Raw genomic sequence first — 23,061 nt, forward strand, 5'->3', positions numbered from 1 at the left:
TAAGTAGCCTGGCACATCTAAGAAGAGACATGTTTAGTAGAAAATTACTAAGGAGTCATCTGTGGTAGATCCAGACGCTGCTAAGACATTTGGAGAAGTTGTAAGACAGAAACCATGTTGGCTCTGCCCACAGGAGAGAAAACGGGCTTCGTAGGGTCGCCCAGGCTCAGATGCAGCTTCTTCCCTTCTGGGCCTTTTGTCAGTTCTCTCAGAATGTGTCAGAATCTAGTCATCAGAGCTCGCATCTCGATTTTCCTAGCAAACCAACTCATCCTATTAGTAAAATTGTCACGTGGCGTTGGAAGACCCTGCAGTCAGTCCGCGTGTCTGGGTACCTCCCTAAGCTCAGTGCAAAATGGAGGACCCCCTCTCTCAGCAGGGCTTCCCCTTCTCCACTGACCTTATCTGTCTGGAGAGTATCTCTAAGCACCGGTGCCTGACCTTATCTGGAGGATGACCCTGCACAGAGAGCTTCCTGCACACACAGAAGTCCCACTCAGCCTTCCCACTGTATAATTAGGTACTGTGTTATGACCAATCCACCCCTCCTGCCGTATCCCTAAACCCCTGAAATTAAATAAAGTAGAGCCATCTCAATGAACCTGTCTCTCCAGAAGTCCTAGCGTCATATCCACAGCTGTCCAAACCCCGCTCTCTCCTACCCTCATGGGCCTGGTGACCAAAAAGGGAGACCCACAGTGTGTCAGGGGCAAAGGTCTTGTGTTAGCTATGCCAGATTTCAATTCTGCTTATTACTTGCTGTGCATTGTGACTCCTGACACCATGGCTTCCTTGTTTAGAAAGCAGAGTGGCACTGAGAAAGTAAGTAACAAAGATTACAAAGGACTGCATGCTAGTTGGATGTGGTAGTGCAGGCCTTTAATTCCAGCACTGGCAATGCAGAGGCAGGTGGATCTCTTTGAGTTGGAGGCCAGCCTGGTCTACATAGTTCCAGGACAGCCAGAGCTCAAACAAACAAAAACAACAAAGAAATGAACAAACAGTCAAAAATAAAACAATAACAACAAACCTGCATATGTGGACATGTTACACACTACCCTGATGGCAAGACAGGTAATCGACCCAATCCCTCCCTCTGTCCTGTCACAGCAGGGTGACAGGTAGCCTGCAGGGCAGAAAGGACAGACACTATCATCAGGTGGTCAGGAGACCTGCGCTGATGGTCCCCAGGAAGGACTTCTCATCCAGAAGCTTCTGAGTTCATAAGCTACCAAGAGTTCCAAACACATGCCCCTTTGCTTTTCGAGCAGATTCCAGCTGGGGTCCTTCTCGTCTTCCAGTAGTGCCTCCAAAACCAACTTGGTAACACCCCTTCGTATCAGGAAGTCAGAGTCTAAACATCTCTCACATCCCTGAGGACAGGGGAAATGGACTAAGGGAGATGCTAGGGTTTTTTTTTTTTTTTTTTTTTTTTTTTATTGTTGTTGTTCTTGGGTTTTTGTCTTTTGAAACAGATTCTCACTTTGTAGTCCAGTGTGCCTCAAACTCACTGTAGCCTAGGCTGTTCCTCTTGCTGCAACCTTTCAAGTGCTAATAGGCACACCCTACCACACTTGGCTAAATCATTAAAAAGCTTTTGTCATATGATAATTTCCTATGTGAATAACGTCTCTCCAACCCGTTACCCCACCTCCCTACGCCTCCTTCTTGAGACCCACTGAGTTTAGCCAGTCTTACCATGAGTTTGGAACCACCTGCTGTAGCCTGATGGGCTCCTCAGTGAATACACAGCTAAAGAAGATGGCTGTTCCTCTCGCATTTAGACAATAGGGGAAAATGGTAGTTTTTTACATCCTAAGGTCTATTACTTTGTTACAATAACTTGTTGTATTCAAAAGGGGAAAAGAATTACATTGGTTGTAAATATTAGTCTTTTACAGGTTCTGCCTGATACAGAGGACCCACCATGGACCGTTTCTTTTTTGAGACACACCTCGTTGAGATGCTATTAGTTCATGTGGAGGAAAAGGACGAGGATATGTGGTACGCAGCTCCAGTCACAACTGGAAGAGCTGAGCTTCCCTGATGATCCAGGATCCAAGAAAACAAGTGTCCCTCCCCGAATCACTCATTTAACAAGCACGCTTTGAGGGTTCTACATGCCAAGACTGCTGATGAGACAGTCTGGGTCCTCAGACCATGGACACGGAGCTGCAGAACTGACTGTGTTTTCTATTTATGGATCTGGGAATCTTAGCAGCAAACCTTTGGTCCAGACAGCGCCCAAATTGCAGAACTCTGTGATATGCATTCCGGCTCCTGTCTGTCTCAAACTCAGCTTCTAAATTATTTGTTGTTTTGTTTTGGGTCTCTGTCTTCATCTGTGTTTTCTGGAATAAGACATAAACATGTAGGACATATGTACTTGGATTCATTTTTGTTCTGATTGTTACAAGTATATTTTTTTCCAAAAGTTCTCACTCTTCCTAGCACCCTTTGTTAAAGATGCTGTCTTTCCTGCAGTGTATACTTTTGGAGTATTTGTTAAATACAGACGGCTGCAGTTTGTCTGTTCATGTTTTGGTCTGTGGACCTCCATGTACGTGTTTTTGTACTAGTTGGCTGTTTTTATGCTATGGCTCTGTGATATCACTTAGAACCTGGTACGGTAATCCCCTTAGTGCCATTCTTTTTGCTCAGGGACTGCTTTCGCTTGTCAGGGTCTTTCGTGCTCCCCTATGAACTTTAAGGATTTATTTCTATTTCTGTGAAGAATGTCATGGGATTTTTCAAGTAGGACTGCATTCAGTCTGTAAACTGCTTTTGGTAGGATGGTCATCTTGACAATATTAGTTCTACCAATCCAGGAACACGGGAGGTCTGTCCTGTTGTAGTTTGCCCTGGAGTTATCTGTATTTTGATGTTAATTTTACTGTTCCAAGGACAGCTGTCCAGTCATGTACACAGGACTCAGGTGACTTCACCAGAAACTTTTCCCCATTGAATTTTTAAAATACAGGTGAGGGGCAGGTACAGGATAGAAGGAGGCCTGTCATTGGAAGAGAAGGAAGGATGGGTGGGAGAAAAGTTTGAAGGAAGAGGAGGAGACTGGAAGAGAAGCCACGGCAGGACAATGGAGGCTGACGTAAAGATCTCACCCTGTGTATTTACAGGTTGTTATCAATGTTCCTAAGGGATGGATGGGACCGGGTTTTGTATGTTTAAGTGGACAATTATATCTTATCAATTAGATCTAAGATTACTGTGTTGTGTGTTCTTTTATGTGAGGGTTTGAGTGTAGGAAAGTGTGCGGCGGTGGAGACACTGGGCCGCCGAGGAGTTGGGATGTGTTTCCACCCAGATATCTAGCAGACATCTTGGGGCACTGCGGTGCGGACCTAGAGAGGTAAAAGACCATAATACATTTTTATTTTTTATATTTTTACAACAACACTGTCCATCCTCTAAGGGCTCATGAGCTGGCTCGGAGAGTAAAGGTGACTGCCACCCAGCCCAAAATCTGGCTTCCATCCGTGAAAGGTGAAAGGTTAAGAACCTACCCTTGAAAGCAGTCCTCTTACAGCCACACTCGTGTAGCATCCATACACACACATACATTCACACTAAAAATTAGTAACAAAATTATCATTCTCAAGAGCTTATGAATTAGAATTTGTCATTTATATAAAGCACATTTGACATACAACTAAGTGCTGCACAAAATGTTTTGTTTTACTAATTTTTCTACTTTAACCTTTTCCAGTCGATATTCATGATTTTTTCATTAAGTGTTTAAAAAATATAATTTAAAGCCACCTTAAAGGGCTATAACTAGAAGCCTTAGTAGGACCAAAAGCTTTATGTTCAATGGACATTTTAAAAAATAATTAATTAATTAATGTTGGATAGGGGCTGGACAAGGTCTCATTTGGTAGCCCAGACTGGCCTAAGACTTGCAATCCTCTTGCCTCTGCCTCCAAGGCCTGGGATTAGAGATGTGTGAAACCATGCCTACCTACAAGTATTGGTAATGGAGAAGTAGGAAGAGAGAGAAGTCCTCGGTCCAGTACCTAAGAGAATATGGATAAAGGCATTCAAGATCATCTTAATTCACAGCATTCATTGTACAGCTTACAGCCCAGCACTCCTGAGAGCATGCCCCTGAGTATGCATGGCAGGCACATGTGACGCTCAGTAGATAACCTCTGAGTAACTTAAGTCTACGTTAGCATTCACGTATGAACATCAGCTGTATCAACACTGAATAGAAAAGTATATTCATACATTCAGTACATTTAAAAGGCAATCTCATAAATGATCTATGATCAAGAAATGCAGTTTATTTTGATTTTTATCAGCAGGATGATTATATTTTACATCCAAAATGATATATTAATGATAAAATATAAAATATATTACCGCCCGTGTAATCTAACCTCCCATATTTTATGTAATGTTACAGTACAGAGATAACATTTTAATAGTCATTACAAGATATATCATAACAATTATTCTTTAGGATCCCAGAAAACATGGCTTATGTACCAGGATTACAATATGATACAATATCTTTATCAGACGCCTCAAAACTGATCTCGATGTAAGTCTGAGAATTCTGAAATCTCAGTACATATAAAGGCCTAGCTCTATCCTTTCAGTAGTTAACGGTTTGTTGCTAAGTAGCCCATCAGTCAGTGTCTGTTCTGACCACAGCAGCGTGGCTTAACCGGGAACTGCGAGACAGACAGGGTTGTAGATCTTTACGGTTTCATCCCAGGAGCAGTCAGCTACCTACAAAACACAAACAAAGTCAGAAAAACACGCAGAACACAAAATTCGAAGCTAGCAGAATATGCAAGCCTGGCATTTAGGCTGTCTACAAGTAAGCACAGTTTTAAATACAACACACAGGGATGTCTTTTAATTGAAAGCTATTTTCTCTTTTAAAGGGACATTTTGGGGACGGTTTCCAACTGATTGAAGCTGCCTGCATGCTCCCTCCCCGACTGGAGAGGTACAAAATCTCTGGCCTCCTGAGACAATGTTGAAAAGCTGTGCTAGCCTGAGAAATGAGACTATTTGCTCAACAGACAGTTTAACATTTTCCTGACAGTAAAGACGGAGGGAAGTGTTATGGGCACAACACTTAGAGACTCGAGCACAGGCAGAAGGCATAAGCTAGGTGTTAGTGGATGGACAAGGTACAGCTCTTCGAATCAAAATGGCTCACCTGAGGTTAGTCTAGAACACACTCTAGAGACCCTAAGCATATCCCACGGGCTAGCATCAAGGCTTCACAGAGCTACAGCAATCAGCTAAAGGCCCAAAGCCGAAGCCACACTCCACTAAAACAGCACTCAAAAAAGGTGAACTGTTGATCACTGCGTGCCTGATGTGGAAGTAAAACCTTCACACTGTAGGGCACGAATCTTAATTCACTCCTGAGTGTGTGTGTGTGTGTGTGTGTGTGTGTGTGTGTGTACAAGAGGCAGGGATCACTAATTAATCCTCTGTGTGTGTGTGTGTGTGTGTGTGTAGAGGAGGCAGGGATCACTAATCAACCGTGTGTGTGTGTGTGTGTGTGTGTGTGTGTGTGTGTGTGTGTGTGTGTACAGGAGGCAGGGATCACTAATTAATCCTCTGTGTGTGTGTGTGTGTGTGTGTGTGTGTGTGTGTGTGTGTGTACAGGAGGCAGGGATCACTAATCAAGCCCTGACCTCAGAGTGTAAATGAAGACCACTGTCCAGATGTGCACTGAAATCCTCTGTAGAACTCTCAAATGCAGTTAGAGTTGGAAACCTCAGATACAGAGGACAATGTATAACAATTTCCTTAACTGATTTTTGGCATCTTTAAATAAGACATAGCTTTTTGAGAGAACTTTATTTGCAGAACCTCTTTGCTGTTAACTAAACGAAACTCAAATTTGGAGCAATGTATGGCCACTCATGTCTAAAATGACATCTCTCAGCACTCAGGAGTGCGGGCAGGGAGATCAGGAGTGCAGCCATCCTTAATTACATCCTGAGCTCAAACCCAGCTCTCAAGCTACATGAAAACCCTGTTTCAAATGAAACAAAACAAATTGTTAAAGTATATTCCCTCCACAACAACTTCAAATATTGGCAGAATTAATATATACTTAGAAAAGAATTCTCTTCCTTCCTTGTGAAAAAGTAGCAACAGGTATCACTGGTGTAATGGAGAACAACATTGCAATGTTTTCTTTAAAATCCAAGTTTGAGAAGGAAGAGAACTGCAGTCCCCGAGATAGAAGGACTGTGACTATAATGGTGGTCTGCACTATACAGCCAATCTCGGTCTTTAAAAAAAAAAAAAAAAAAAGCACGAATAGTCACCACACAAAATCCCAAGGCCTCCCTGCAGCACTCCTAAACCAAGGCCTATGAGTCTTCCTGGTCCTATTCTAGAAAAGCTAAATTCAGGATGTGTACTCAGAGACATGGGCAATAACCAACTATTTATGCTATACTAACAATTGTTACTAACAATAATTTAAGTTATAACAAGTTAATATTCTTATTATCTTGTTTGAGGTTTATTATATAATAACACTGTATCCTATCGGGTTCTAACTGGTCTGTGGTGCTTTGTGCATTAACCCACATGTCAAGTAAAATGATTTAGCAAATTCAGTTTCAAACTAACAAAAAATAAAACCTGCTGTAGAGAAAATACCAGCTTCAGACAGAGGTGAGCACCTCATGAGCCATGCACAGTGTGCCTCCTGACAGCCAGAGAACATTAAAGCATGCTAAAGAAGAGAAGGTGGGTTCTAACAGCACTCACAGACAGCACTCACACACAGCACTCACAGACAGCACTCAGAGACAGCACTCATCATAGACAGCACTCATCATAGACAGCACTCATAGACAGCACTCATCATAGACAGCACTCATCATAGACAGCACTCATCATAGACAGCACTCATAGACAGCACTCATAGACAGCACTCATAGACAGCACTCATCATAGACAGCACTCATCATAGACAGCACTCATCATAGACAGTACTCATAGACAGCACTCATAGACAGCACTCATCATAGACAGCACTCATCATAGACAGCACTCATAGACAGCACTCATCATAGACAGCACTCATAGACAGCACTCATCATAGAGAGCACTCACAGACAGCACTCATCATAGACAGCACTCACAGACAGCACTCATCATAGACAGCACTCAACATAGACAGGACTCATCATAGACAGCACTCATCATAGACAGGACTCATCATAGACAGCACTCATCATAGACAGCACTCATAGACAGCACTCACAGACAGCACTCATAGACAGCACTCATAGACAGCACTCACAGACAGCTCTCACACACAGCACTCATAGACAGCACTCACAGACAGCACTCATCATAGACAGCACTCAACATAGACAGGACTCATCATAGACAGCACTCATCATAGACAGCACTCATCATAGACAGGACTCATCATAGACAGCACTCATCATAGACAGCACTCATAGACAGCACTCACAGACAGCACTCATAGACAGCACTCATAGACAGCACTCACAGACAGCTCTCACACACAGCACTCATAGACAGCACTCACACACAGCTCTCACACACAGCACTCAGAGACAGCTCTCACACACAGCACTCAGAGACAGCTCTCACACACAGCTCTCACACACAGCACTCATAGACAGCTCTCACACACAGCACTCACACACAGCTCTCACACACAGCACTCACACACAGCACTCACACACAGCTCTCACACACAGCTTTCAGACAGCTCTCACACACTCACACACAGCACTCATAGACAGCACTCACACACAGCACTCATAGACAGCACTCACACACAGCACTCATAGACAGTACTCACACAGCACTCATAGACGGCACTCACACACAGCTCTCACACACAGCTCTCACACACAGCACTCACACACAGCACTCATAGACAGCACTCACAGACAGCTCTCACACACAGCACTCATAGACGGCACTCACACACAGCTCTCACACACAGCTCTCACACACAGCACTCATAGACAGCACTCAGAGACAGCACTCACACACAGCACTCACAGACAGCTCTCACACACAGCACTCATAGACGGCACTCACACACAGCTCTCACACACAGCACTCATAGACAGTACTCACACAGCACTCATAGACGGCACTCACACACACCTCTCACACACAGCACTCACAGACAGCACTCACACACAGCTCTCACACACAGCTCTCACACACAGCACTCATAGACGGCACTCACACACAGCTCTCACACACAGCTCTCACACACAGCACTCATAGACAGCTCTCACACACAGCTCTCACACACAGCACTCATAGACAGCACTCACAGACAGCTCTCACACACAGCTCTCACACACAGCACTCACACACAGCTTTCACACACAGCTCTCACACACTCACACACAGCACTCACACACAGCACTCACACACAGCACTCACACACAGCTCTCACACACAGCTCTCACACACAGCTCTCACACACAGCACTCATAGACAGTACTTACACAGCACTCATAGACGGCACTCACACACAGCTCTCACACACAGCTCTCACACACAGCACTCACAGACAGCACTCATAGACAGCACTCACACACAGCACTCACACACAGCTCTCACACACAGCACTCACACACAGCACTCACAGACAGCACTCATAGACAGCACTCACACACAGCTCTCACACACAGCACTCACACACAGCTCTCACACACAGCACTCACACACAGCACTCACACACAGCACTCACACACAGCTCTCACACACAGAACTCACACACAGCACTCATAGACAGCACTCATAGACAGTACTCACACAGCACTCATAGACAGCACTCACACACAGCTCTCACACACAGCACTCACACACAGCTCTCACACACAGCACTCACACACAGCTTTCAGACAGCTCTCACACACTCACACACAGCACTCAGAGACAGCACTCACACAGCTCTCACACACAGCACTCACACACAGCTTTCACAGACAGCTCTCACACACTCACACACAGCACTCACACACAGCACTCACACACAGCACTCACACACAGCTCTCACACACAGCACTCACACACAGCTTTCAGACAGCTCTCACACACTCACACACAGCACTCAGAGACAGCACTCACACACAGCTCTCACACACAGCACTCACACACAGCTTTCACAGACAGCTCTCACACACTCACAGCACTCACACACAGCTCTCACACACAGCTCTCACACACAGCACTCACACACAGCTTTCAGACAGCTCTCACACACTCACACACAGCACTCATAGACAGTACTCACACACAGCTCTCACACACAGCACTCACACACAGCTTTCACACACAGCACTCACACACAGCACTCACATACAGCACTCACACACAGCTCTCACACACAGCACTCATAGACAGCTCTCACACACAGCTCTCACACACAGCACTCATAGACAGCACTCACAGACAGCTCTCACACACAGCTCTCACACACAGCACTCACACACAGCACTCACACACAGCTCTCACACACAGCACTCACACACAGCACTCACACACTCACACACAGCACTCACACACAGCTCTCACACACAGCACTCACACACAGCACTCACACACAGCTCTCACACACAGCACTCACACACAGCTTTCAGACAGCTCTCACACACTCACACACAGCACTCATAGACAGCACTCACACACAGCACTCACACACAGCTCTCACACACAGCACTCACACACAGCACTCACACACAGCTCTCACACACAGCACTCACACACAGCACTCACACACAGCTCTCACACACAGCTCTCACACACAGCACTCACAGACAGCTCTCACACACAGCTCTCACACACAGCACTCATAGACAGCTCTCACACACAGCTCTCACACACAGCACTCATAGACAGCTCTCACACACAGCTCTCACACACAGCACTCACACACAGCTCTCACACACAGCTCTCACACACAGCACTCACACACAGCTCTCACACACAGCACTCAGAGACAGCACTCACACACAGCTCTCACACACAGCACTCATAGACAGCTCTCACACACAGCTCTCACACACAGCACTCACACACAGCTCTCACACACAGCTCTCACACACAGCTCTCACACACAGCACTCACACACAGCTCTCACACACAGCACTCACACACAGCACTCACACACAGCTCTCACACACAGCACTCACACACAGCTCTCACACACAGCACTCATAGACAGCACTCACACACAGCTCTCACACACAGCACTCATAGACAGCTCTCACACACAGCACTCACACACAGCTCTCACACACAGCACTCATAGACAGCACTCACACACAGCTCTCACACACAGCACTCATAGACAGCTCTCACACACAGCTCTCACACACAGCACTCACACACAGCTCTCACACACAGCACTCACAGACAGCACTCACACACAGCTCTCACACACAGCACTCACACACAGCTCTCACACACAGCACTCATAGACAGCACTCACACACAGCTCTCACACACAGCTCTCACACACAGCTCTCACACACAGCTCTCACACACTCACACACAGCACTCATAGACAGCTCTCACACACAGCTCTCACACACAGCACTCACACACAGCTCTCACACACTCACACACAGCACTCAGAGACAGCACTCAGAGACAGCACTCACACACAGGCAGGAACTGTCTGAGCTGTGGATAAAGCAGAAAGTGCACGTGGGTGTCTACCAGCCAGGAGCAGTGGAAAAGGGGCAAGATGCTGGGCAGGGGAAAAAAAGACTGAAAGAAGAGCCCAGACCTCCAGCTCTCAGTATGCAACCAAGTTCCTGATGAAAATCTTCCTTTCCTGACTGTGCTTCAGGGTTTCTTGAGGGCTGGCGGCCAACCTTGTCTCTACAACCTGCCTTCCTTACAGCATGGCTGCATGTGTGGATGCCAAGGGGCAAGAAAGGACATCCAGGCTCCACAGCCTCTGCTCCAGGGTTCCAAGTGGAAATGCATTCCTTACCCTGCCAGTCACTGAGGCGTGGCCATCCCCCAGTGCTTGTGATTCTCTTCTAACTTGAGTCCCAAATACAAATCATTTGATAAGAACTCAGAATTGATATACTGATATCATCACAGGTAAAATGGTGACTTGTCAAAATGGCTCATTTTTTTTACTTAATATAAAATCTGGAGAGAATCCATTTTCATTACGTGTAAAACCTGCAAGCTTCCAAGGATGTGGAAATAATTTAAAGTGCGTATGGTCTATGCCATGTAAGTTCTACTTTCATTATTTTTGGGGGGGCTGGAGACATGGCTCAGAGGTTTAGAGCACTGATTGCTCTTCCAGAGGTCCTGAGTTCAATTCCCATCAACCACATGGTGGCTCACAACCATCTGTAATGAGATTTGGAGCCCTCTTCTGGCCTGCAGGCATATATGTAGGCAGAACAGTGTGTACATAATAACACATACATCTTCAAAAAAATTATCTTCCTCACTTTTATACATTAAATGGGCATTTCTGACTTTAAAAATCTATACACTATAGAAATAAAATACCCATTCTTATACTAAATGGTCAATTTTCTTAAAATATACAATGAAACATTATTGGAAAACAGAATAGAACAAATTATTTATCAAAACTAGCTAAATATAGCTATGGCATATATCACAATTATCACCGCGGATGGAATTCTTGAGATCAATGACACTGGGGAATATTTCACCACTTTCTGTGTGCTAACCACTAGGCGACATGCTCCGAGGACCCAAAGATATGAATGAAACAAATGTGTCCATAGAGTTTACAACAAAAACTCATCTTTGGTAGATTAAATAAAACATTAGAAAGCCAGGGCTGGAGCGATGTTAACACTGGCTACTCTTCTGGTGGATCCAGGTTCAATCCCCAGCACCACACAGCAGTTTACCACCATCTGAAACTCAAGTGATAAGCTTCTTCTGACCCCACCCTGAGCACACATGTGGTACACAGACAGATGGGCATGTGGGCAAAACAGCTGTATGCATTGGAATAAGTGAATAAATAAAACAATTAAAGCCAGAGGACATATTTAATACTGCTGGCGTTATGGATCCAGCTTGCAGAGAGTGAAGACTACACTGGAAAATGGCAGACTGTAAACATGTCCATTAGGAGGTGAGTTTCTGTGTTTGACTTTATTAACTACTAAAAATGTTTGCACATGCTACTACTGACAGAGAAATTCATCTCAGAGAACACTGCTGTGGTCACTCCTGTAACCGAGGATTGCCAGGTCCATGAAGAGATTTACTTGACTGACAAGCTTTCTATTTTCGATTTATCTCTGGACTGTTTTCTCTCAATTTTGTAGGCAATTGCTTTTGCCCTTGGGAAACTGTTCAGTCTACTGTAATTATCTGCATGACATATGGCCTTTAGCAAGGATGCAGAGAACAGAAGATGTAAGAAGGATTTGGGGGAAAAATCACTAATGGTCAACTTAACGTTTAAAAAGGCAGGTCCGTCATTGTTCAGCACGGGATGACCTTGCTTGACAACTCAATGGGGTCTATACACCACCTTCCAGTGGCAGTCCAGTCCCAGATAAGGACGAGAAGTTGCCTTCTGCCTGCTTTCTGCACTCTGCTGGCCAGCCCACCCTTTGCTGCTGCATCCCTTTGCTGACACTAGAGCCACTGGCGTCCTAGGCCTTCTAGCCTAGACGTGGGACCAGCCCTCCAGGTCTCCTGCAGGCTTTCTGCACAAGACTCGGCGGAACGAGACACCCAGCCTCATGAGCCTCATGTTCATCAATGAGAAAGTAAACTTTGAAGAATCTTCTAGACGCATGCAATCATTCATTCACTCATTCACTTACATAATACACACCACACACGAATAACTAATACCTTATTCTATTATGTAGCTTCTAGCAACAAAATATTCTTTAAAATTTGAAGCAATTATTTCTAAGTTAGAAAGTAATGAAGGGAAATGGAGGAAAGAATGGCATCGTGGTGAAGGTGAAAGGCAGAAATACTCTGTTAAGGGAGAGGGGAGGCGAGGGAACTTGGGAATAGCAAATAAAATGCCATTGATCTGCAACAGGGCTGCAAAGGAAAGAACCCAGACTAGAAAGGAACACAATTTACAACATATCTTAGAAGCAGAAATGAAAAGTTTGGATTCTGAAGATTCCCTTTGAAGGTTTCTAGGCAAAGAAGACATAGTGACAACTTTAACTGTGTGGATTTGCAACTTCTACTGCTCTGTCCCACACCGTTAACAGAGTAACACAGAGCTAACGCCCTCCCAACAGTGCGAGGCAAGCATTAGAACCGACCCGGTGAGTCCTTCTGAGTTAAGTGATCGAATTTCAAGTTTTAATATCCTGCATGCTCAGATATGAAGCCAAGCTGAATTTAAAGGATGTAAAGAAACAAGCAAATTTAGATGACTTCACCGATTTCTACATGACTCCACTGTGCAATCAAGCTTCCAAGCCAGGTTAGGAATGCTGGAGCTAAAGCAAGGCATACACAGAGATTACGAGGTACAGGTAACTGGAGAACTACGTCAACAATCACTAGCATGGGATTAAATGATAGCCCCAAGGTGAACTTATTCCTTAACAGGAAAACTGAATAGTGGTGAACAGCTGCTTCTGGAAGGATGAGAAAGAAAGTGGAATTGCATTAAAGACAGAAGACAGATTAGCATGGCGGCCTATAACTAATAGATGGGAAGACTGGGACTCTGCAACCAAAGACAGACAGAAACTTGTAGGTAAGGTGGCAGATGAGAAGCCGCCTCCACAAGAGACAGTGAAGGAGAACAGGCAGGACAATGAAAACTAGACTGTTCCAAAGAGCAGGAGCATCCAACGTCACAGCAAGTAACAGAACAGTTGAAGGGACACTAGCAAAAAGCAGGGCAGGACTCGGGCCCAGCTCCCTGGCTGAGGGTGGGGACAAAGATTAGCTGGTGTATTGTCCTGCTTTCTATTATTGTGATAAAACAATGACCAAAAGTGACTTCAGGGAGCAAAGGGTTTATTTTAGCTTATGCTTGTAGCCCAGCATGAAGGGAAGTCAGGGCAGGAACTAAAAGGCAGGAACTAGGGAAGGAACTGAAGCAGAGACCATAGGGAAATGCTGCTCACTGGCTTGCTCCCTGTGACTTAGCTTTCTTATGCCACCCAGGACCAACTGAGTAGGGGTGGCGCTACCCACAGTGGGCTGGGACCTATTGCATTAATCATTAATCAAAAAGATGCGGACTTGCATACCGGGAATCTGACTGAGGCATCTTCTTAGCAGAGGTTCCACCCAGGTGACTCTATCTTGTGTCAGCAGGATATTTCGTCAAACTCTGGAGCCACCTACCCAGCAGTTACCATGGAACAGACAGGGAGCTTGCAGTTCCCACAGGTGACTTGACATCCACAGCTCCTTAGCTCCAGCCAGGGGTTCCATGCTTACTGGGCTTTGAAGTAGGGAGACAGGCCCAACCGGACACACTGTGCTATCTGCTTCCCACTCCCACCTCACTCAGGACACAGGCACTGGCTAGAGCACAAGCCACCTCAAGGTGGGCAAACCGGGGAGTTCCAGAAGCCAGTACTGCAAAGCCGATCACAGACTGCAAAGCTAAGCGTGGCCAGCAGAAGGTCCCAATAGGGACAGCAGGACCTCAGTGACGAGGTAGGATGGACACCTAATCCGTGTCTGGTGCGTGCAGCTGAAAGACATGGGTCTCCACGTTCAGTGAACAACCCTTTTGTAAAGGATCACTCCATCTTTTTCCTTAGGGTGAGGTATGACTTTCATTTTAGTAGTTCTTTGACTTTGAGACAAGGTCTCAGGATGTGATCTTGACTGGAATCACATGAAGCAAACCTCCTGTTTCTCTGCTCTGGGGTGCTGGTATTACGGGTGCGTGTGACAAACACCTAGATCATGCTTTGAACTAAGATGCTTGTTGGTTTGGAGGGCGCATCATGCTTGTGAGGTAAATGTGCACTTTTTAAATTAGAAAGCTTATGCTCAAATTCAAAGTTTAAATCTTTTTTAATGACTAAAAACCCAGTGTTTATGTAATAGTGCTTTCTAGAGAGACCACACAAATCCTTCAAATGTAACCGCTGGAATTTCATTATGAGAAAATAGGTAATTTTTATTAAATCTAAGTAGAGATGGATAAATTGAAATGAAGGAATAATGTCCTCGTTCCGAAATTAAGAACTGTGGAAGGAATGAGTAAAGAAACATACATAACTGCACTTGGCTTACACTCTGTGAGCCAAGAATCAGTCAGTCAGTCAGTCAAAGGGTCAGGACTAATGCTATGGAGCACAGAGCCAGGAGTTCTAAAGATAAATTAGTATATAAGAGGAATTTCAGTTATATAAGTGGGCATATTACAGGCCAAGTATCACAGACCTCACAACAGAAAAGGGCTCTCCCATTTAGACATAATAAGGATAGAGGAAGAAAGGGAAAATGCAAGGACTGTATGAATCATGATCAGAGAGAAATATCAAAGAAAAAAGCCATAAGTGCAGGTCGCTAAGCTGGTTAACAGGGGAAGGCGGGGAGTTTTCTCAGCAATTATCCTTAAAGAGTGACGCAGATATCTTATTTGTCGGGTTTTAAACCTTTAAAGAGAAGATCTTCACACTGTCAAGAAGAAAGGTGCTGTCAGAATGCCCTTGGATCTACTTTCTCAGATCTTTAAGAATGGAGACACCAAAAAGAACAAGGATTATAAATATGAGACTCCAACAGTCTGCAGATAACATCAGCGAGGGCCTGTTAAGATCACAAGGTAGGGAGGTTTCTGAGTGGGCATGAAAGATACCAAGAGGTGAGAGGTATTTTCTAAGAGAATAAAATATGAACAAAGGGTAAAACTATACTGGCTTGCAATCAATACATTTGGTCACACATTATAAGAGGGATAATTGAGACATCAAAACTAACTTTAACCATCAAAACCATCAGCAATGGTGAGCACGGCAAACTTAACTGCAAATTCTTCCCAGCTCCCTAAAGCTCAAGTCAAAAGACAGAGTGGTGGGTGACCTCCAAGGTTAGTCCCAAGATGCCTTGCTGTCTTAGAAGCACACAATGGCTGGATGAAGCTGAGCTTCTCCAAAACACTCTTGGCCTAGATGGCAACCAGACAAAGGTGAATAAGGTCACAGCAGGCCACCCTGCTCTATTTAAGCTGCCAACTGTCAGGAGCCATGTGAGGGCCCCAGGTGAGACCGACACAGAGAAATAAGAGGCTCGAATTGCTGACTCGCAAACCTGTGGGCAAACAGCAAAACTGGTGTCAGGCTCCAGGCTATGGAGTAGTTTACCTGTAAAAGAGAACTGTTAAGAGAGGAGGAAGAAGAGGAGGAGAGAAAGGGAGAAGGGGAGAGGGAGAGAGGGAGGGAGTGCTTGTTCAGTGTGCGAAAATTCTGCTAATCATCCACCAGGACTGGAAGCCTCTGGGCTCAGAGCAATATGGGAGACTCCCTTCTTTAGAGGAGCTTCTCCTTCTGACTTCGCCTGGGGAATTCTAAGCCCACTCAGAAGCCTCTACCTGAGCAATGTCAAGTAGCCTCAATTTCCTTTCTCCTGACAAAACCTGTTCAGCCAGTACCTGAGATTCCTGAAGTGCTAAGGATGTATTCTAGACACCCTAAGCCCCCAACCAATGACCTCTGCCCATCCTGGATGTTCCTACCCTCAGTCTCCCAAAATTTATTAAGCCTTGGATCACCCTAAGAAAGTTAAACTGCCCCCTGAGAGCGGTCCTGATGAGAATTCTTCACCAATGCATTCACAGGACTTCAGAACCCCAAGCGGGAGACCCACCTTCAGCATCTGTTAGACCCTAGGTTTGAACCATAGTAGAACTTGGAGGAAGAAAACCAAGTGTGTTCTAACTGTACTAAGGTTACATATGTGAAAAAGGATAAATAAATACTGGTTGAGATCATCATCCTAGCTTGAAAGGAAGGAAAGGGTAGTGTCTAAAACAAAATATAAATAAAATGGAAGTGAAACAGCATAAATCCACAGTGAGGAGCATGGCAAGGACAGGAAAGAAAGACTGAATGTGAGGAGCATGGCAAGGACAGGAAAGAAAGACTGAATGTGAGGAGCATGGCAAGGACAGGAAAGAAAGACTGAATGTGAGGAGCATGGCAAGGACAGGAAAGAAAGACTGAATGTGAGGAGCATGGCAAGGACAGGAAAGAAAGACTGAATGTGAGGAGCATGGCAAGGACAGGAAAGAAAGACTGAATGTGAGGAGCATGGCAAGGACAGGAAAGAAAGACTGAATGTGAGGAGCATGGCAAGGACAGGAAAGAAAGACTGAATGTGAGGAGCATGGCAAGGACAGGAAAGAAAGACTGAATGTGAGGAGCATGGCAAGGACAGGAAAGAAAGACTGAATGTGAGGAGCATGGCAAGGACAGGAAAGAAAGACTGAATGTGAGGAGCATGGCAAGGACAGGAAAGAAAGACTGAATGTGAGGAGCATGGCAAGGACAGGAAAGAAAGACTGAATGTGAGGAGCATGGCAAGGACAGGAAAGAAAGACTGAATGTGAGGAGCATGGCAAGGACAGGAAAGAAAGACTGAATGTGAGGAGCATGGCAAGGACAGGAAAGAAAGACTGAATGTGAGGAGCATGGCAAGGACAGGAAAGAAAGACTGAATGTGAGGAGCATGGCAAGGACAGGAAAGAAAGACTGAATGTGAGGAGCATGGCAAGGACAGGAAAGAAAGACTGAATGTGAGGAGCATGGCAAGGACAGGAAAGAAAGACTGAATGTGAGGAGCATGGCAAGGACAGGAAAGAAAGACTGAATGTGAGGAGCATGGCAAGGACAGGAAAGAAAGACTGAATGTGAGGAGCATGGCAAGGACAGGAAAGAAAGACTGAATGTGAGGAGCATGGCAAGGACAGGAAAGAAAGACTGAATGTGAGGAGCATGGCAAGGACAGGAAAGAAAGACTGAATGTGAGGAGCATGGCAAGGACAGGAAAGAAAGACTGAATGTGAGGAGCATGGCAAGGACAGGAAAGAAAGACTGAATGTGAGGAGCATGGCAAGGACAGGAAAGAAAGACTGAATGTGAGGAGCATGGCAAGGACAGGAAAGAAAGACTGAATGTGAGGAGCATGGCAAGGACAGGAAAGAAAGACTGAATGTGAGGAGCATGGCAAGGACAGGAAAGAAAGACTGAATGTCTTAGACTCAGTGCTGGAAAATCTTTTCTTCAAATGTAAAGTCGAATAGTTCAAAAGTCTTAACCAAAAGCAACTCCCCAACATTCTCTTGCTTTTAATGTGCCTTTAACTTGAATAGTTTAGACTATTTACAGCACAATTGCTGATATGATTGAGTTTAAAGGCTTTACATACAATATCAAGTGATCTGGGAAGAAAGATAATTTTACTTTCCTTTTTAATTTAGATAATTGTATTTATTTTATGTGTTTGAGTGTTTTGCCTGAGTGTTTGCATGTGTGTCACGTGTAGGCCAGGGGCTTCGAAGGTTAGAAGAGGATCAGGTCCCCTGGAACTGGAGCTATGGGTGGTTCTGAGCCCTCACGTGGGTACTGGGAGCCATCCAGATCCTCTGCAAAAGCATCAAGTGCTCCTAACTGCTGAACTGTCTTTCTAGCCCCAATATTTTTCATTTCTTTGTCTTGATTAATTCCTCTGGCAAAGACTCCCAAAGATACTGTAAAGAGAAGCTGTGAAGGCGGGTGTCCTCTGTCCTGTCCTAACGACAGATGAGGGTTTTCAGTCCCTTACTGACCATTACAGTGAGATAACTCTTTATTTCATCCTCCCTTAAGATTTCTGGTCAACTACCCTTCTTTTTCTAAATTTCTTAAAGGTCTTATACATTTATATTGAGACTGTTACAATTACCCTCAGATAATATACCTTTAAATATACTCAGAAGAATGATGTCTTTTACAATGGTGTCTTTCTAATTCCTCATGCCCAAGTTCTATCACTCCACATATTGTACTTTTGCTTATAAACCATCCCCCATGAACAAGCCTTATTCTGTCTATCATATAAATATCTAAAATGAGTGTCTCAAACATTAACCTTTTTTAAAAAGTGTGTACGTGTGTGCACATGCACATGTCATATGTGTGGATATATAATGTAGGCACGCATGGAGGTCAGAGGACAATTTCAGGTTCAGTCCTCACCTTCTACTGTAGTTGAGACAGTCTCTTACTCATGGCTGCAAAGGCCAGGCTAGCTGACTGACAGCTTCTGTAGACTCTACTGTGCCTCTCACCTTGCTGTCAGAGGGCTGGGCTTACGGACACACACACACTACCTCTGGGTGTCCTTAGGAAACAGGAATCTGAACTCAGGCCCTTATTCTTAGATGGAAAAGCTTTACTCAGTGGGCCATCCCCCAGCCTCTCAAGCATACCTCTTAACCGTTTCTATTTCACACTGCCTGCTCTTCCCCTAGCACCCAAGATCATACCACTCTCCTCCTGGCCTCCAAGGCCACCTTGACCCTCTGCCCATCTTCATTAGTGATGGCGACTGTTCTATCTTCAAGGTTTTAATAGAACCACAGCAAAGTCCCAGCATGGAGAACGCAGTTCAGTCTAATACATTATCCATCTTTTCATCTCTAGGATTCTAACTCACCGATCTCCTTTTTCTCTAGGTAATTTCAAGAGATTCAAAGCTGGTTTCCTGGCTTTCACTTTACTTTGAGTCTATTAGCCTACAGCTACCAGAACTGTCTTTCAAAGACAAATCAAATTTTACACATTTCTGTCATTTCATCAAATCTAGTGTTTATGCACCCCCATGATTTTCCACCTCGCTCTCTAGGCTCCAGCCACAATGACTTTCTTACTGTTCTTTACAAGGTGGCCACCGAGTCAGGAAGAGTGCCTTCACCAGAAACTGACCTGGTTGTTCCTTTAGCTAGGACTTCTGGTCTACCAAACATAAAGCTACCTAGTCTGTGGTATTTGTTTTAACAATCTGAACACAGATTAATATAGGGAAAATATAAAATTCTGTTAATTATATCACACTCAGCATTTTAAAAATATAGTAAGTATATCCATACAAAGTTTTAAATTCTAGCATTTAAAAACTAATACTGTAAGTCAGGAAGATATGCATTCTTTTGCTCTCTTGTGCTAGCCGCTCCCTCATCACAGGGTCAGTGGCAAACTATTGCCATTGCCAGTTAACTTATCTTCTTCTTCACCTCCTCAGTGTCTGCTCGCTCAGCAGATCTAAGCCTCAGTTCCTCTGGATCTCTTCTGACTGTACACCCTGCCCAGACTCGTCTGTCACCCAATGGTCTGATTTAACAGCCTAACTTCTTTATGTGGCAGGAGACACGTTTATTTTAATTCCCCCTCCAATGTCCCCAATCTGTGCCTGCACAAGGTCCTACATATGAAAACATATGCTGAAGGAACATATGAGAGGAAGTAGTCCTACTTCTATGGTTTCCTGTCTGGCACATCTGAACTATGAATTACAAGTTAAAGATTCCCTGCTTCTCTACTCCTAGATGCTCTCAACAACTACACTTCCTTAGTATAATTGAAATTTGGTTAACTAAATGTTATTGATATACATCAGTTGCCAAGCAACAGACAAATAAGTGGCCTTGCAATAAAATCTCTTATTGTTTAAGGATGTATGTTCTAGTTGATTAATAAACTTCTGATTGGTCAGTTTTAACAGCCCTGGTCTATAGGAGATCTAGGAAACAGTGGATATTGTTCAGGCTGGCATGAGGTACCATCACAAGCAAGGACACAGAGGAGCCACAGATGTCACCACAGTTCTGGAAGCATCTCACAGAGAACAGGTAATAAAACTGTGTGTCAGTGGATTCTCAATGTCCATTTGTGTCTGATCCTCTGGTACTACCTTGTCTCACGGTATATTACAGCCTTTTAAAACTTAGGCTACAAGTAACTACAACTACCTTCTGTTCAACTCTCAAAAACCAGTGTTTCTCAGAAAAGGAGCTAGGTCATTTAAAGCACATTATATTTACACGAAAGACAATTCTTTTTTGTTTTTTGATAAGGTTATTAAGCCAGTTTAAAACAGTTATTCTACTGATAATGTGAATATTCAAAAGCTTCCTGGAACTATTTTAAACAGAACTATGTTAAGTTCCTAAAGTTAAATAAGGCTGTGTGGCTACTTCAGTTTGGGACACAGTAGTGGAAATGGGACTTTCTTCAAGTTGTAGACGCAGTAGTGGAAAATGGGATTTTCTTTTTAACTTCTACAATTTAGTACAGAACCAAAAGTCTTTAATCGGCTAGAATCCCATGTATTAGCATGTCTTGTTCATACTTTCACTCTGTGTCGTCAAGCACCTTACACTCAATACATGAGGCTGTTCCGACCTGACCTTACAATTTGTAACACTAAACAGCCTTTTAATGAACTCTGAAAAAAAAAAGTTTCATGTTCTCAAGAGGACAAAAGAGGAAATATTAGTTTATTGACTAAAACAGAAAATTTCTCTGGCTTTGCTCTCTGCCTGGTCTCCCACTGGGCCCGAGGTGTGGGGATGACGAGACAGTCTAGAGACAATCTCTCAGCTATCTTGCTGCCTTGTGCTGTGAGAACTACAGGCTCCCGACTGCTGCCAATCTCTGGGGACAGAACATTCCCCTTTCCTCTTCCCTTTAGCTCCTGCTCAGGGAGAGGCCAAAGTCTTCAGAACTTTAGACAGGACAGTTTGAGGGAAGGTTCCATTTCCTGTTAGAAAACTCAAACCTTTCCTCCCCACATTTATTACCCAGATCATAAGGGCCCAGCTATACCTCTCTTGGGCATATACCCAAAAGATACCCCAACATATAAAAAAGACACGTGCTCCACTACGTTCATTGCAGCCTTATTTATAATAGCCAGAAGCTGGAAAGAACCCAGATGCCCTTCAACAGAGGAATGGATACAGAAAATGTGGTACATCTACACAATGGAGTACTACTCAGCTATCAAAAATGAGGACTTTATGAAATTCATAGGCAAATGGATGGAACTAAAAAAATATCATCCTGAATGAGGTAACCCAATCACAGAAAAACACACATGGTATGTACTCAGAATAGTGGATATTAGCCCAAAAGCCCATAATGCACATAATAGAATCCACGGAACACATGGAGAAGGAAGTCCAGTGTGTGGATGCTTCAGTCCTGCACCGAGTGGTAACAGGATGGTTGAGGGAGGTGGAGGGAAAGGGGGACTGGGGAGGGGGAGATAAGGGGAGGAAGTAAGGGTGGCAGCATCAGGATCTGGAGGAGATGCTGGAGAGGCACAGGGTCAGGAAATCGAACAAAGATATGTAGCAGGAGGATGAGGAACTGGGGTAGCCACTGGAGGGTTCCAGACACCAGGGAAGTGTGAGGCTCCCAGGACCCAATAGGGATGACTTTAGCCAAAATGTGCAGAGAATGGGGAGACAGATCTGTTGAGACCTCGTCCAGCAAGATTGGCACGGCCTCTGGTTGATACCCATCTCAAAGTTTTTAACCCAGAAATGTTCCTGTCCAAAGGAAGAACAGGGACAAAAATGGAACAGAGACTGAAGGAAGGGTCAAACCAGGGACGGCCCCACCTGGAGACCCATCAAGTCTGCAGACACCAAAGCCAACGCTGTTGCTTTGGTCAAGAGGCGCCTGCTGACAGGAACATAGTGTGGCAGTTTCTGAGGATGTCTGGCCAGCAAATGACCAATGCAGACTTGAATGCTTGGAGCCAACCATCAGACAGAGCTCAGGGAACCTGGTGGGGGAGCTGGCAGAGGGAATGGAGGAGAGGAGGGGAGGGGAATTGCAACCCCATTAAAAGGACAACATAGGCTTGCCTGACTACCCAGTTCTCGCAGAGTCTAGACCACCAACCAAGGAGTGTACCCAGAGGGACCCATGGCTCCTCCAGATACATATGTAGCAGAGAATTACCTTGCCTGACAGCAACTGGAGATGAGGCCTTTGGTCCTGAGGAAGCTTGATGCCCCAGAGTAGGGGGATGTTG

At 44.7% G+C, this 23,061-nt stretch overlaps 2 protein-coding genes across 2 annotated transcripts in view; both read right to left on the reverse strand.

The window, feature by feature from the left end:
• The window catches only part of LOC102547604 (60S ribosomal protein L27a-like), a 170,201-nt gene that overhangs the window by 83,507 nt on the left and 63,633 nt on the right, over positions 1-23,061 (reverse strand). The gene's annotated exons all lie outside the window — the stretch shown is intronic.
• The window catches only part of Pex7 (peroxisomal biogenesis factor 7), a 63,986-nt gene continuing 45,208 nt past the window's right edge, over positions 4,284-23,061 (reverse strand). Inside the window, exon 10 of the mRNA NM_001034147.1 lies at positions 4,284-4,752. Within this exon, the coding sequence (NP_001029319.1) occupies positions 4,684-4,752 (69 nt within the window). The 3' untranslated portion in view covers positions 4,284-4,683. The remainder of the gene's footprint in view (positions 4,753-23,061) is intronic.

The sequence above is a fragment of the Rattus norvegicus genome, chromosome 1 (genome assembly GCF_036323735.1).
Source record: "Rattus norvegicus strain BN/NHsdMcwi chromosome 1, GRCr8, whole genome shotgun sequence".
NCBI lineage: Eukaryota > Metazoa > Chordata > Mammalia > Rodentia > Muridae > Rattus > Rattus norvegicus.